This window comes from Alternaria atra (genome assembly GCF_907166805.1).
Source record: "Alternaria atra isolate CS162 genome assembly, contig: 29, whole genome shotgun sequence".
NCBI classification, from domain to species: domain Eukaryota; kingdom Fungi; phylum Ascomycota; class Dothideomycetes; order Pleosporales; family Pleosporaceae; genus Alternaria; species Alternaria atra.
This window is the reverse complement of record NW_025091327.1, coordinates 1,698,512-1,714,785: the sequence shown is the minus strand read 5'-3', so window position 1 is coordinate 1,714,785 and position 16,274 is coordinate 1,698,512. Positions and strand designations below refer to the sequence as shown.

The 16,274-nt window shown below is 50.8% G+C and overlaps 6 protein-coding genes across 6 annotated transcripts; 3 read left to right on the top strand and 3 right to left on the bottom strand.

The window, feature by feature from the left end:
- Window positions 1–635: 635 nt before the first annotated feature.
- Window positions 636–4,711, top strand: ALTATR162_LOCUS8888 (uncharacterized protein; the record flags this gene model as incomplete). Its single annotated transcript, XM_043316521.1, has 3 exons — window positions 636–3,084; window positions 3,133–3,913; window positions 3,961–4,711. The coding sequence occupies 3 exons, from the start codon at window positions 636–638 to the stop codon at window positions 4,709–4,711; spliced, it is 3,981 nt and encodes a 1,326-aa protein (XP_043172456.1).
- Window positions 4,712–5,120: 409 nt separating this feature from the next.
- On the top strand, window positions 5,121–6,160 carry ALTATR162_LOCUS8887 (uncharacterized protein; the record flags this gene model as incomplete). The annotated part of the gene is made up of 2 exons (XM_043316520.1): window positions 5,121–5,305; window positions 5,365–6,160. 2 exons carry the CDS (start codon window positions 5,121–5,123, stop codon window positions 6,158–6,160), a joined length of 981 nt encoding a protein of 326 aa, XP_043172455.1.
- Window positions 6,161–6,657: 497 nt separating this feature from the next.
- On the top strand, window positions 6,658–8,841 carry ALTATR162_LOCUS8886 (uncharacterized protein; the record flags this gene model as incomplete). The annotated part of the gene is made up of 2 exons (XM_043316519.1): window positions 6,658–6,672; window positions 6,721–8,841. 2 exons carry the CDS (start codon window positions 6,658–6,660, stop codon window positions 8,839–8,841), a joined length of 2,136 nt encoding a protein of 711 aa, XP_043172454.1.
- Window positions 8,842–9,092: 251 nt separating this feature from the next.
- ALTATR162_LOCUS8885 (uncharacterized protein) lies at window positions 9,093–10,330 on the bottom strand (the record flags this gene model as incomplete). Its single annotated transcript, XM_043316518.1, has 5 exons — window positions 9,093–9,518; window positions 9,571–9,813; window positions 9,866–9,969; window positions 10,026–10,116; window positions 10,172–10,330. The coding sequence occupies 5 exons, from the start codon at window positions 10,328–10,330 to the stop codon at window positions 9,093–9,095; spliced, it is 1,023 nt and encodes a 340-aa protein (XP_043172453.1).
- Window positions 10,331–11,377: 1,047 nt separating this feature from the next.
- ALTATR162_LOCUS8884 (uncharacterized protein) lies at window positions 11,378–12,384 on the bottom strand (the record flags this gene model as incomplete). The annotated part of the gene is made up of 3 exons (XM_043316517.1): window positions 11,378–12,119; window positions 12,189–12,195; window positions 12,246–12,384. 3 exons carry the CDS (start codon window positions 12,382–12,384, stop codon window positions 11,378–11,380), a joined length of 888 nt encoding a protein of 295 aa, XP_043172452.1.
- A 1,835-nt stretch (window positions 12,385–14,219) lies between these two features.
- Window positions 14,220–15,274, bottom strand: ALTATR162_LOCUS8883 (uncharacterized protein; the record flags this gene model as incomplete). Its single annotated transcript, XM_043316516.1, has 2 exons — window positions 14,220–14,579; window positions 14,636–15,274. The coding sequence occupies 2 exons, from the start codon at window positions 15,272–15,274 to the stop codon at window positions 14,220–14,222; spliced, it is 999 nt and encodes a 332-aa protein (XP_043172451.1).
- Between the last annotated feature and the right edge of the window lie 1,000 nt (window positions 15,275–16,274).

Genomic DNA, 16,274 nt, shown 5'->3' with positions numbered 1-16,274 from the left:
ATCATTTATGAGTGGCTTTGAGAAGGCCCAGCAAACATCCACCAGATGCTATGGTCTTGCGCCTCAACAAGCAAATTCGAGGTCGACAACCATGTCGACGCCCCCAGCTAAGACGCCGAGGAGCAAAGCCACCTTTACTATCGGTTGCAGGCGCCCACCCTCAATAGCAGTCGAGATTCCGCTCACGGATCTGCGACTACATGTTCGACAAATGAACGTCCGATGCGGCGCTCACTGCCCCGCTTCGTCTATCTCAAGATACCCCTACAGCTCGTCTAGCCTTGCACGAGCTATGGTGGAACGACGAGTGCAGCGTAACGCCGCGCCTGATGGCTTGTTATTGCGGCAGAGCGATGCTAATGAAGAATGTGACATGTGCTGACCGGAAATCTGCACGTGTCCTGTGTGCCATACATGTCATCGCAGTGTGTGCATATGCAAGGCAGTGCTAGGTACCCATGTGAGATTGCCGCCTCTCTAGACATTATTTTCAAGTATAAAGTGGCTATCGATAACTGGACTTTGGGGATATCTGATAAAACGCACAAGGTTAAAAGCAGCTCATCAGCGGACCGTTCGCTTTACCACACACACCCTGCTTGTTTCCGGCACCCCATTGCTACGCAATCGCTGCAATGTCTACCGAGGATACTTCCTCAAATGTCCTTTCCGACTCCCTATCTATACGATGTCGTACCGACAGCGTTTGGAAAGACACATTGAGTATTGCGAACCCCTTGACCGTCGCCAGAGCCAATCCTGCGTACCTTCGAACCCGCATCAACGATATCTCCAAGACATATCCCATCGGCCTTAACCAAGAAGGTCACTATGTGCCTGATAGGGAGCTCATTGAACTGTTCAATGAAGAAACCATCAGAGAAGCTCTGGGCGAAGGCGTTGACGTTACACTTATAGAATTTGTCCTAAAGAAAGCACCCAAGACCTTTGCAACGTTGCAGCTTGTATTCTCTAAGCCGAAACATCGAAAGCTGGCTATGGAAGCATTCCAAAAAAGTGGCTTCACGGATGAATTGTTAGATTGGAAGAATCTGATTGTATGCAAGTCATCCCCGTGTCCACAACCCAAAGAGCCTCGATCCAAGGAGTCACAAGCCAACGAACCATGCTCGCATTTCTTCCCGTACTCAGCCCCATGGGACGATGTGATCCTCTCTCAATTTAAGACTCTTAGGTGGACTTTCCTCGTTCCGACTTTTAACCACGAGCGATTTCGGTATGAGTTCGACCCACAACGACTCCTACCATTTAAAGTCAGAGCCGACTCGAAAAAGCTCAGCTCGGGCAACTTCAGCGATGTTATCTGTGTTGACATGCTCGCTGACAAACAAACAATACTCTTGCCGCCCCTACCCGAGACGATCGCGGTTGCTCATAAGACTCTACGTCCATTGGATGTACCAAAGTACGATATCCATATGGAATGGCTCCGTGAAGCCGAAGCTCACAGACAACTCAACGGCATCAGTGCTCACCTCGTGAAGGGCATTGCTGCTTACCATCGCGTCGCCAACAATAGCGCCAACAACACCTATCACATCGTCTTAGAATGGGCTGATGGCGGTAATCTGTTCGACTTTTGCAACAAGAGTAGTGAGCCTCAATTAGATGGGGATACTGCAAGAAGCCGCGAACGTGTCCGCATGTTACTTGAGCAGCTCTATGGACTTTCTCATGCAGTTGAGTGCATGCACAGCATGCACAATGAAACTGCAACATTCTCAAGGCAGAACACTGGCGACCTACTAGAAGATCAGCATGCAAATGTTGACGTTATACCAACTGAAGGGTCATTAACGCCGGTAGTGAACATCACTAAAGCACCTGTTGAGGATAACCCGGGACGGGCGCGTCATTCTGACTCGGCCAACTTCAGCTCAGGCAGCCAAAATGAAGGCCCTTCCCTGCTAGATCCTGCTCCCAGACGCCGTTCGCGTAGGGCTTCCGACGCGAAGAATTGGAGGCACGGAGACATCAAGCCAGAGAACATACTTCGCTTTACTGGGGGCGATCATTCAGCATGGCTTGGTACCTTGAAGTTGGCAGATCTTGGGAGAGCACAGCAACACGATCTTAAGACTGCGCAAAGGAGTACCATCGAGAAAGAACGATGGAGGACCCGATGGTATGAGCCACCAGACTTGTCAGATGATCTGCACCGGCAGGCCCACGGAAAGATTTCCCGTCTATTCGACATCTGGTCCATGGGATGCGTTATACTCGAAAGTGTAATCTGGCTTCTGTATGGTTCAAGTGAGATCACCAGGTTTCAGAAGATTGAGACACTCACTGCCGCTACACCATACTGGAGGAAGATAGGCTATGGTAGTTATCAAGTTACCGAGAGGGCATCTTTATGGATGGATCACATTCTGAAATATGACACAAAACAAGCCAGTGCCATTGGAGATGTAGTGAAGCTCGTCAGGGACAGGTTACTCAAAGTCGATCTACCCCCAGACTCGGACGTGTATACGCCGGGAAAGAGAACCAACGCAAAGAACATGAGAGAAGAATTGGCACGTATCCTGGATAAGGCATCCCGCGAACCTGGGTACCTTTTCGATGGCGTCGACAAATTTGGATCGTCTCCCCCACCGGCAGACATCTCCACCCCGATTCAACAGTTCAGCACATCCCCAAACCATTTACTTGTTCCAAGCGGGGAACGTTCAGCCGATACGCCCATACCCGTAGGCCATCGCACCAGAATTGAGAAAGAGAGAGTCTATACTGACAGCATGACTGACGTCTGGCAGTATCCTGATGACCATCGTTTTGCGGAACGAATGATCAATCAAGACCAAACCCCCAACGAAGACGATCTGTGCGATCATTGCAAGAATATCGACATCAAGTCCCCAGAATTGGTCTTTAATAGATCGAGCCTAGAAGCCGATTGCGAACAGTGTGCACTCTGTGACCTGACCAAAAAGGCCATTGACAGGGTGGAACTTCCAGCTGGCGATCAGATTCGCCTTGAGCGGGATTTTGACTGTTTTTTCGCATATGGATCAGATGGATCTAAGCTCAAGATTCTCCGGGTGTGTTGTCCAGATCAGGGTGAGTTCAGGCTTGGTATTGTTTTTGACATCGCTAATTTAAATGTAGAAACAAGCGAAAGCCTGACGGATGTGCCTGTAGGTGCCCCCAGCCTGTACGATCCACCAGGTGTACCCAAGGCCGCCGATGCATTCATGAGATTACCGGGGGAGTGGCTGAAAGAGTGTGATGATAAGCATCGCAAAACCTGCGCAGTGAGATCTGAAAAGATCCAGCTACCTAAGAGGCTAGTCGACCTCAAGAGTAAGAAGCCGAAGATCGTTGACTCAGCAAGTATCAACTTGGCCCCTGAGGCTGTACGCTACATCGCCTTCTCCCACAAATGGGGTAAGATGCCAGAAGCCGCCTTGAGCACTAAGACCAATCTACAAGCACGCAGGACAGCGATACCTCCCAGGGGCATTCCTCCTAGCTTTGCCGACGTCATTGCGATCACGAAAGCATTTGGGTGCGACTACTTGTGGATCGATTGCCTCTGCATCAACCAAGGGGAGGACGGTGATTTTGCAGAGCAAGCTGTCTCCATGCAAGCTGTCTTCAGTAATGCTTACTGTGTGATCGCCGCTGCAAGTGCAGATGGCGCTGTTGATGGGTTTTTGAAGCGGGACACAGAATCAAACCCCCTTGATGCGGTCAAAGTAGGGAGCGTATACTTCTCGGCAGTGACAAACGATTTCAGCCGAGACGTGCTCAAAAGCCCTCTGAATAGTAGGGGCTGGGTGTTACAGGAGCGCGCACTAGCCCGTCGAACCATTTTCTTTACAGCGAATCAGATGTACTGGGAATGTGGGGACGGTATACGCTGCGAGACGTTGCGAAAGCTGAAGCAGTAAGTACACACCACCGATCGTGAAGTGCTTTACTTACACATCGTAGCGACGAGATTGCCTTCCTTGGCGATGCACACTTCCCCAGCAAGACGATTGGGCCTAGCAGTACGCGAGGCGAACAAATTCATCTCTGGACTGCCTTATTCAAGCAGTACACTGTGCTTGAATTCTCGCACAAGGAGGACAGATCTGTCGGGATCCAAGGCTTAATGGATCGTCTCACTTCTACCTTTAGGACGCGCAGCCACGCCGGGCTGTTCGAAAGCTTCTGGGGTCGCTGTCTGCTATGGCGACGTGTGCTGAAAGGACCACCGTTGACGTGGATACCTCCTGGTAAACATACAATGAAGTTGCCGCCAAGCTGGTCGTGGATGGCTGTACATGGTTCAATCGACTTTCTCAAGCCTGAGGGCAGGCATGTGGATTGGAACACAGACGTCGTATTGCCATTCCCGACGCAGTCCCTAGGTTCTTCTCTCCAGCCGAACACTCAGCCGCTGGTTAGCATGAACGGCAATGCAACAGGCGATACAATCCGCGCGACAGCGTTCAATCTGAGGATCGGGGCTGGAGATACAGACGAGACGAACCTCTCCTACGATGATGGCAGGAAACATGTCGATGGAGCAGTGCGGTGCGTCATCATTGCTACCACGTTGGACAAGGCCAATCACTATATACTGTTGGTTTCGTCAGCTGTACACACTACCGACGCAACACACGAGCGCGTTGGCGTTGGGTACTTATCAGAGGAGTCCATCGATCGTGAGAGTAGTGAGCAGGTTGTCATTGGTTAGCAGATTGAGCGTATGGAACAAGTTCAAGCCAAACTATTGTGATGATGAGCTACACGCTGAACTGCATGATATGTGGAGCCCCACTTATTGTTCATAACCTACAACCAACTTGGAAACTGTATCAGTTCCGCGTCATTTGCTCCTTCTACAAGTAAACCCTAGAAATTAGCCAACAACAATTTAGAAGTCAAAATATATCCATTCAAAAAGCAAAAGTAACAGGAATGTCATGGTCGACGGAAACGCGCCAACGCCAATGCCTCGGCTCACGGGGATAGCGGCAATGAGCTCCCCATAACGTGGCTTGCGCGCGGAGAAGCATAACCCGCGAACGCGCCCTTTACCTCATTCTACCCAGACTTCCTGGCATCTTGCATGCTCATTATTACATATACGAACCAGAATCGACATGTCGGACCAAAACGAGAAAAGCATCCAACCCGAAGCGCCCAACGTGGCCGACACACCTGATGTCAAGGAGGTTGTCGATAAGATAGCGGATGCTGCACCTAGTGCGGATCCGAGGGATTTGGACAGGATCGACTTGCTCGCAGGCGTGAAGAAGGTTGACCAAACCATTTTGAGGCTGAATAAGTGAGTATCTCGACGTTCTGTCATGATGAAGTTTGTAGCAACGAGCTAATGTAGGGCAGACTCCTAGCTTCCCCAGGCGGTCTCTCCGCATTCCTCTCCACATTCAACTACACCCTCTACATCCTCGCATACGTGCAAACGAAGTCGCCGTCCATCTCTAGCTTTGCGACCAAGCTCCTCAGCCTCATACGTCCTGCCTGCGACGACAATAAGATCTCCGCGGCAACACTCCTGAACACTGGCACCGTGCCACCCATCGCTGCGCTTGCAGTCCTCATTTCGAAAGCGCGCACAACGCTGAGACTGTTTGGTCTCTTCCCGTTGTATGCATGGCTGCGCTCGCTAGCTTCAGGCCCCAAAGCCGGTACAGATGTTGTCCTGCATAGAATCGCAATGCTGCAAGCGAGCAGCTACTTCTCCTACCAAGCGCTAGAGAACATCTCTCTCCTCGCCGACTCCGGTGTCATCGGGCCCCGCTTCATCTCCACCCTCAACCGCGGCGACTCCAAAACCGCACGTCTATACCTGTACGCCTACCGCTGTTGGTTAGGCGGCGTGTCTTGCGACTTCCTTCGCTTGATGCGCGAGTGGCAGCTTGAGGGTCGCAGGAGGGCGACTAGGCAGCAGATGGTTGCTGATGGGCGCGCGATTGCCGAGTACCAGGATGAAGAAGACAAGAAGTTTGACAACAGGTGGTGGACCGACTTTGTCATCGCGAGTGCGTGGCTGCCCATGGCGCTACACTTCAGCAGCACGAGTGGTGGTCTGCCGGGCTGGAACTTGGGGTGGATGGGAGCCTGCGGGTTGGTTGCTGGGAGTACGAGGTTTAAGGCCCTGTGGGCGAGTACGGCGTAGGAGTTTCATCACGGCGGTGAGCGATTTGCATGAAGATGATTGACTCCATTCATATACATATTTGGAGTGTTTGTTTACTTTGAAGCTGGAAGTATCTATGTAGCGTTTGCCTTTGTGCTAATTCGTAGCGTTTTCTGCAGCTCGAACATGAAGATAATATGCCGTCGTTCAAATGCGTAGATATCAAACTTCACTCACGGCATACACTAGAAGCAATACAGTACTGTGACATATCGGGTATAGAGGATACCTGCACACTACATGAACTAGCCGTACGGGGAAAGCCCAACCGACTATCATCCAGAAGTGGGGAAGTGACTATCTCCCGGGCACGATTACGTTCACCGAACCAACCTTGCTACTGTTATAGGTGACAGACAATCAGACCGACCGGCAACAACGGTGCCATTATTATCACTCCGGCATAAGAACCCAATTCCAGACCCCGTTTCACAGCAACATTGTCGCTTGATACAATATCCAGAGGTGCCTTAGCAATGGAGGGCAACAGTGTATGTTCACAACTACTAACAACGCAACACTGACTAATGGGCTTCCAGGGTCTTCGGGACGCGAGGATCCAGGAGCTCTGGAACTTAAGATTAGAGGAAGATGGTTTCAACATTGTGGAAGCCAGTATCGATGACCACCGGAAAGCCTTCGACAAACAAGAGATTACCAGCGTTGACGTCGTCGTCAGCTACTTGAACCGCATCGCACAGTATGACCTCATTCGAGGGTTGAATGCTTTCACAGTATTCAACGACAACGTCCTCCAGGATGCAGCAGCTTCGGACGCTCGTCGAGCACAGGGACTGGAGCCTCGTCCACTAGAAGGTATACCGTATACGATCAAAGACAGCTACAAAGTCGCTGGGATGACGGTTACTGATGGTTCCCCTGCTCTCAAAGGCGTCATGTCGAGCGGCGATTCTGCCATCGCGGAGAGACTACGAGCTGCAGGAGCGATCTTGATCGGAAAGACTAACATGCCACCTATGGCAGCGGGTGGGATGCAGAGAGGTATGTATGGCCGAGCAGAGTCACCTTATAATTCGAAATACCTTACCGGAGCCTTCTCTTCTGGGTCCTCGAACGGTGCCGCGACTTCTATAGCTTCAAGTATGTCGGCTTTTGGTATGGGCAGCGAGACGGTGAGCAGCGGTCGAAGTCCGGCGTCAAACAATGCCATTGTTTGCTATACGCCATCGAAGGGATTACTCAGCTGTCGTGGGCTGTGGCCATTGTACATCACATGTGATGTACCCACGCCGTATGCGCGATCAGTGGACGATATGTTGGAAATACTTAACGTCATCGCTACACCCGACGAAGACACGACGGGAGACTTCATACGCGAACAGAAACATGTTCAGATACCTCAACCACCTTCAATCGACTATACTACCTTGCGCAATGCCGATGCACTAAGGGGTAAGAGAATCGGTGTGCCAAAGATGTACGTTGGTCAGAAAGACTCGGATCCGTATGCAAAGCACCCTTACGTCTCACCAGAAGTCGTCGCATTGTGGGAGCAGACAGCCAGGAGTCTTGAATCTCTGGGAGCAAAAGTCATTTATACCGACTTTCCTCTCATAACGAACTACGAGAACGACTCCGTATCCGGTGAAGCGAATAACGTTGATGGGCGGCCCGCAAACTGGAATCTACTCGAACGAGGCATTCTTATCGCCCAAGCGTGGAACGCTTTTCTTGTAGAGAACGACGATCCCAACATCAAGTGTTTAGCCGACATCAAAGATCCCGCGATGTTGTTCCCAAAGCCACCAGATTACAAACCTGACCGATTCCTCGAAGTGAGGAACTGGATCGACTACCCCGGCCTGCCCAAGATGGTGCAAGACGGAAGCATACACGACATACAGGGCATGGAACAAGCTCTGAAAGCACTCGAAGCTCAACGAAAGCGCGACCTAGAAGATTGGATGGACAAGAACGGTCTCGATGTCGTCGCATTTCCCGCGCAAGGCGATGCCGGTCTTGCAGATCTCGAGTTCGATATCAACAGTACAACGCATAGTCTTCAGAATGGTGTCAAGTACTCTAACGGTAATCGGGCGATTAGACACCTAGGTGTACCCACCGTAAGCGTGCCGATGGGTGTTATGAGCGAGAAGAAGATGCCCGTGAATATCACATTCGCTGGCAAAGCATACGAAGATACCAAGTTACTGGAATATGCATATGCCTTCGAACATGCGACAAAGAAACGTGTACCGCCACCACTCACGCCCGCGCTGCCAACCGATGTCATCGCCCACGCATTTCCTTTGTCACCCGATGACAAACCTATCATCAAATCTGTAACAGCCGTCGTCAAACATGTGGACGCTTCTACTTACGCTGACAACGAGCTTTCTCTGACTGTACATGGAACCCTACACGAGCCTGCATCGGAGAATCTGGTTCAGGTCTTTGTAGATGGGTATGCGGCATACACTGCGATGGTCGAGAATGCAGAGTGGAAGTTCTGGACTGCACATCCAGTCAAGAGACCGGAAGTTCTGGGTTGGGATCTCAAGCCACTCCCAAAGAGGGATCTCATGGTCATCGTGGTTGTGAAGAGACATATGGGTGATGAAGGGATTAAGAAGGACGCGAAGTTGCTTTGGGTGCCTGTTGATAAGGCTGCTGAGGTCACTATTGGGGATTCTAGATAAACGAGAAGGCGTCAAAGAGCAGTGCACTAGCTATGAATATCTCCCTACTGTGTACTGCGCCGAACAAAGATTACTGCGGTTCCAGAGTTTGAATGAGCTGCAAAGCCCCATTTATCACTGTATTGCACTGCCTTGTGGTAGATATCCAGATGATTCCACGAATAACACGAGCGCACTGACTGCATTCGTCTCCACTTCTGCTGCAGCAAAGTAACGCTACGAAACTTGGTAAACTTTGGAGCAAGCGTCCTTCAATTCACCTGCATACCACCTGGCAATGCCGTCAGCCAGCCATCAAAGTTCTCGCCGACCATATCCTTGACACTACACTTGTTTTGTGTAGCAATGTTTTGTTTCTTTAGCGTCGGAGCGGACACGTAGTTGTTCCCGTCCATGGCCTTCTGCAGCGAGTCGTCCTTCCAGCCAAAGAGGTAGTCTGCATGCGTCGAGAAACCGGTAGCATCGCCACTAGACCAGACAAAAGGCTGACTGCCGTCAGTTGGCCAGTCTGCCTTATTATTGAATTGCTTCGTATCCCAGACAGTCTCAAGTAAGATTTGGGGAATGCGAACGGGGTGGGTAGATGGACATGCGCCGCCGTTCTCGAATGTACCGGTCGCGGGGTATGAGACATGTTCGCGATGGTTGGGTGAATCGAGATTTACGCCATCCCAGCACTTCATAAAGTCAGTACACTTGTCATACACGCATTGCTCGTCTATACGTAACAGTTGGGAATCTATGATTTATCATCACACCCGCCGGGCAAGGTTGCTTTGGGAAATCGAGCGTTTCCGGCTCCCGAGTGCCCTCATTCTGCATGCAGATGTACGTCAATTGGCGGAAGTCGCGAGCTGCTTCCCGGGTACGGTATGAGACATCGCCAATCAGCATACGGAAACCGGGTTTGAATGCAGTTACTTTTGTAGCCTGTGAAGTGCTGAAGAGGGCATCGGTCATGTAGTATACGACCTAGATGGATGTTAGACACTACCTGAGAGATGACTTGGGAAGAAACACGTACCATGCCACCCTTTGTACCATCCATTCCTTGCTGTGCTCGTTGAGGAACACGCTTAAAGGTGCCATTCCTTGCTTTGAAATACACTACTGCGGTCCAGTAGTTGCCTACAAGTATCTCATTAGCGTTCACTCATGATCTCATATTGCGATGTAGTCCTTACTTAGGTCTTCGGTAAACTCGCAGGTAGTGCATGTCGATTGCGCTGCAAGATCATGGCCTTTAGCTGGGTCCATAGTGACGTTGAACGAGTTCTGTTTGTGTTGTGTTAACAACTGCATGCATGTGTTTGACTAGTAGATTTCTTACGCCCCCGATGATCTGATGAAGATGCGGTGATGGATTGGATCCTGGGTTGACCAACGGGTCAAGTCGCTGAACAGTCAACTGTGCGCATCCGAAGCGCAATAGCCCTGCATTCGTGGTCGCAAGTAGCCCGAAGGCACTGATGATGGGGTGTAGTCTCATGGTGTTCACTTGTTGTTTACTCGCTGTTCTCTCCAGTGTTTTGATACTGTCGATAATCTCCTTATGCGATGCTGCAGCGCATTCCGTAGTCCCTCTTTCATAGACAGCACAAGCGTCATATGTTGATATCTTCGATATCAACAACTGCCGTCGTCTTTAGGTGTCGATGCGAAGAGCCGAGTGCCAGGGCAATGTAAGCTAATATCGCGTAGCGAATGCGGGCTCGCCTGCCAAGGAGGATTGAACAGAATCTCCGCGTGAGCGAGGCTATCCTTCTGAAGCCTTCGAATAGGAAGAGATCTATGAAGATTGCATCCCGGGCTTGACCCAGGATCTAAAGCAGAAGTCTGGGAAACGCGGGACTATCCGTCCGACCATCTACAAGCGTGGCATCTGACCTTGACAGTGGCAATGGTTCCTCTATATCCGAGATATCACCTGGCATCCAGTAGTCCAGAATATAGTGTTCCAAGCATTTGGCTTAGAATCCGACCGGACATATGAGTCCGCTCAGCTAGGTACCAGTGAGCTTCACTCGCATCTTCGAGCAGAGTAAAGCAATACCACCGACCAACAGATCCTGCACGATTAGGTTTCATCATCTCTTTCATCAGCATAAACCCATCATGAAGCTCTTTATCGCCATTCTGGCGTCTCTTCTCGCCTCTAGTGCCGCTCAAACATACCCAGAGTGCACTGCCGAAGTTGCGCGAAGCGATGATTGCGCCGCTGTCATCAACGCAAACGCGTGCTACAACAAGTTTCGATGGAATGCGCAAACCCTGACATGCATAGATGGAAGCGACAATACGGTAAAGCAGAAGAAGGTAAGGAATGAGCGCGGTTGAGGTTGAAGGAGAATGCAGAGCTGACGAGAATGGTACATGATAGGTGTGTGCTTGTTGCAGCTGTGTTGGGAAAGTCATGTGTGACTGGGCAACAAAGCAGAAATTTTGCTAAAAAAATTTGAGAGCTGATGGGTCGTCACATATGGTACCTCAATAGCTATATTCAACTTGTTCGTACAGAACCATATTCATAACAGCCTCACCAAATGGTATATCCACCATCTACTATGATCTCGCTGCCCGTAACATAGCTGCTAGCATCACTGACCAACCAAACTGCCGCACCGCGAAACTCCTCTGGCTTAGCGATCCTCTTCATCGGGATATCCTTCAACCACTCTTTACTCAACTTCTCCATCTCTTCACCCTCGTTAGCCTCAGTCTGGATGTACCCCGGGCTTAGCGCATTGACGCGTATATTGTGCGGCGCCCATTCCGACGCTAGAGATTTCATGAGGTGCGCGGATGCGGCCTTCGAAGCGTTGTATGCAGACTGCTTTTGCGGACGGTTGACTATAGAACCAGACATTGACGAGATAATCAATATGCGGCCGTCAACTTTGTTCTCGATCCACCACTTCCCTGCTGTACGAGAGAAGAGGAAGGTTCCGGTCAGATTGACGTCAATCATGCGCTTGAAGTCTTCGAAAGGGTAGTCTTCTGCCGGTGCGCCGCCAGTGATCCCGGCATTGGTGACGAGGATGTCGACGGTGCCGAAGTCTTTGACGATCTTGTCCCAAGTCGATTTAACACCTTCTTCAGAAGAAGTGTCGCACTCGTAGCCATGTACTTTTGGTGGCGGTAGGCCGTGAGTTTTAGCTTCCTCGATGAGGGCCTTGGCAGATTTGTCGGCGCCTTCTTGATCAAGATCTACAATCGCTCCATGGGCGCCCGAAAGGGCGAAGGCGGCAAGAATCTGTTGACCAAGGCCTTGAGAAGCACTGTGTGACACTTTAGCTTGGTCGTAGCCGTGCTCCGTAGTCTCTCTAGAGACGTTAACGGTCACTCACCCGGTTACTGAACGAGGTTAGCATATTTGCCCAAGAGACCCTCTCATTACTACTTACCAACAGCCACCTTGCCTTCAAGCGAGAAATCGGGCAAAGTCCTGCGCTGCGTGTGAGTGAATCGAAATGCCGGCCTTGACAGATGCAAGAGCGCCTGTGAGGTCCGTAAGAGAGCATTGCGGGCGACATACGGAGGCATCTTGAACGTTTGCTTATGTGAGACGAGTAGACGGGGAGGCTTCTTTGATGTTTGAGGACTTTGGAGCTGTGTATTTCAAAGACGTTCAAGAGCCCATGGGGTTCTTTTGATCTATGCGATGTTTACCAGGTACGGTTTTGTGATGAGAGAATTACGTCACTTTTGCGTACGCCTGTGCTCAAGCAAAACATAGTCGCCCGATTGTTGCACTGGATTTGGTGAGGATACGAACGTCTAGATGAGGAATAATGAGAGAAGATAGAAGGTAAATAAAACCAGGAACAAGTCAATGCAGGAGTGATGGGAGACCACAATAGATCTGTTTAAGCGAGGAAGAGGTGGCGGGTATATTTGTTGAAGGGTTCGCATGAAGACTGCCTACTACAACTCTCCTTTACTGACAGTAGTCAGGTATCCTCCAATGTGATGATCGTAATGTTCGTATCGGGTATAAGTTGTCCTCCGGTTTACATGACGACGCACCAGCATGACTCGTCGCAACCGCAGCAGTCGCACGACTCACCGCACTTCGGGGCCGGTGAGGGCTTGATGATGGTCGAAACGGAAGAGGCAACACTGGCAGGCATTGTGATGGTGTTTGTGTGAAGATGGTGCTAGACAAAGTGTGAGATGCGTGGCTAGCAGCGGATAAAGGATACTTACCGAAAGAGCTGTGTTTAATGTAAAGGATGAAAATTGGGAGCTCTGGACTCTGGTGTTGATGTGTATGTGTGTAATGTAGGCCGTTTGGAGGGTCGAGTCGAAGTGTGGTGAAGGATGAAGGGATTCTGTCGCAGATGTCTACGGCTCTTTATATCGCCTTTGGTACAGGTCAGCAGGTTTGATACACTCTCCGGGGTCAATAGGTTCAGAGAGACGGCTTCCGTCATAGCGCTTTGCTGACCTTCGTCATTCGACCTCGTTGGTCACAGATCGAGCCTTGACCCTGAGGCATGCATACCAATGTTTCGACGCCTGCCAGTTGTCAGGCACGAGATTGGTCCTGCGGCCCCAGTGCACCGCCTCACCGACACTGCTATCTCTCTTAGCAAGCCCCAGACGCGAGTCTGGACAGCGTGATGGATGCAAATGGCCGCGGCTGTGGTGGCTCAGCTTGTTCGCGCCCGTTCTTTCCGTTGCTTGATTGGCCTGCCAGCAGCGTTTGTCGTAACACGTCTGCATTGAAGCATGCAAACCCTTGTATGATGCATGGCTGATTGCGTGGCTAAGCTCTACTAAGCTTTGTGGCGCCAACAAATGCCTCGCAAAATCAAGGAATAAGCTTCGCCAAGCTGCAACCGAGAAACTTGGCTGTGAATGTGTCGTTAACGGCCTTTGTGGGTCTGTTCGCTCGCGCGCGTTAGACCCTGGCTGTGCCACAAGTGATATGGTACATGATGTCGTCCTGCAGTGGCTGCGTAAGCGTTTGACATGGTGCTAAAAGTGGAGGATCGGCTTCGTGTAACGGTAATACGGGCTGAACGGCGCTTCTACACGAGAAAAATGCTTTGCACATCTCACCTCTACATGTGAGCCACGCGTCGTAGCGGCATTTTTGGGCGGTATTTGGGCGAGCTGAATGTTGCGGGCCGATGAAAGTGGTGTAGGGACGCCTTCAGTCGTTGGTGGGCCAGAACTACATGTCAGCTAATAGTAATATACCTCATCTCGATAAGGGAATCACTATCGAGTAATTTCAGCAAGAGAGGTTGACGTTCGTTCGGTATGGAAGCTATGTGAGATAGGAAAGCTCCGCGACTGGAGCTTCCGTACATTCCGGCGACGACTCCGCCTAATACTAGAGAACCCCTAAATCCACTAACTTGCCCTTCTCATCACAGATCGATTACCAGACTCTCTTTGTCCAGCCCGCACCACTCGGCGCTCTTGCGCCATAGCGCTTGTTGCATGTCTACATCCAAGCTGTCCGGAGAGCTCTTGACTTTCTCCTTCCCTTCAAAGTAACCCTCTTGCCCTGCAAACTTATCGGCCACTGCCACATCGACAAAGGCTATCGCAGCTTGCTCAACTGTTACCAATCGAGGGACAAAGTAACTGAGCAACGGCAACAGCCAAGTCACAACTGTAGACATGATCTGGATTTTTCGTGGGACGTGTGGCTGATGGAAAGCCCGCGAATTGATCATATCGAGAGGATCAACGGCTATTGCCCTGATAGACTCCGTTTCTCTTTTCTAGCATGACAGTCAAAACTTAGGTTTATCTGAACTTGCGCCAATGGGATACTTACGATCTTGAGGCGACGATTGAGCTCGTACATGACCATGATGGGGACCAGCCTACTCACAGCATATCTTTGGAAACCTCGTCCCAGTTCCTCGCCCTCGTTGTCGGCTTTGGGGTGAACCAATAAATCTAGGTCTTCCGGCACATGAGTCGGATACCCCTTGACGAGACTAGCTTTGTCCGGCCAATGCGCGCAACTCCCTGAAAAGACGATGCGGCCATGTACGGGGTCCACGGTACTGAGAAGCTCGCACAACAAAGAGAAATGCGCAAGATGGTTCACCGCAATCGACATTTCGTATCCGTCCTTTGAATACTGGGGCCCGTCGGCCAAATTCCAGGTCATCGCGTTACAGATGATCGTGCGGATAAATGGCAGCTTTTTACCCTCGATTTCAAGGCGTAGCGCCTTGCTGAATACACGGACGTTTTCCAGCGATGAGAGGTCGAGTTTTCGTATAGAAACTTGCACCTCAGGGTGCTGGTCCACAACACGACAAAGTTCTGCCGTGTTCGCATCTTGTTGAGAATCGTCTCGGACGGTGAGGACCAGGTTGAAGGATGGATATGCTTCCAACAAGTATTTCACTGCCGGCAAAGCCAGCGAACCGTTTGCGCCGGTAATCAGAACTGTGCCCGTCATGGTGCCTGTAGTAAACGAATGATTGTGGAAGACGCTCGAGTAGCGACATACGTTCTGTGAAACGGGGCATGGAAGGTACCATTGTTATCTTCATGTACCCATGGGGCATAGTTGATGACAGGCGTCCCATCGCATGCCGTAATGCCGGTCACCTAAGCTAGCGGCCACCGAAGCTGGCCACCCACTGAAGCTGGCCACCCGTCCAGAACTTGGCCACCCACTCCACGCTCGTGATTTCTCCATAACCACGCAACCAAAATGGATCCCCGTGAAGCAGCAATTCAAGCAGCTATTAGCGACGTTGTTTCTGGTGTTTTACTAGTCAACGAGCTGCTGCAAAGGCGTACAAGATCCCTCGAAGCACGCTTGCGGCCCGACTACGTGGTACACAGACACGTCAATCTAGCCACGAATACCAGCAGCGATTAACTCCACAACAAGAGGAATTTCTTGTACAATGGATCCTTGAAGAGGACGCACGCGCGTTTCCTCCATCCCACGCGCGCGCGCGAGAAATGGCGAATCGAATCCTGAGGATGAATGGTGACAACAATCCTGTGGGCAAGCGTTGGATATCCTTCTTTCTTAAGCGTAACCTACGCGTCGCATCTATTGTTGGTAGAAAGATAGAGGGCTCGCGGGCTGAGGGCGCAACGCAGGAACAGATACGCGCGTTTCTTGAGCTCTTTGAGAGGACTCGCGTACGACTAGGTATACGCACTGAGGATATGTGGAATATGGACGAGACTGGCAAGGCTATGGGGGTATGTGCAAACACTAGAGTCCTCGCAGATAGCCGTAAGAGCAAGGCTTACAAGCAGTCGCCAGAGAATCGCGAGTGGGCATCAATAATCGAATGCGTGTCGGCTACAGGCAAGAAACTGCGCTGCGGGGTGATATTTAAGGGCAAGAACCTACAGAGTACTTGGTTTCCTGCGATAATACCCAACTGGCTTTACACAACCTCTGAGAACAGCTGGACATCAAATGCGATAGGCCT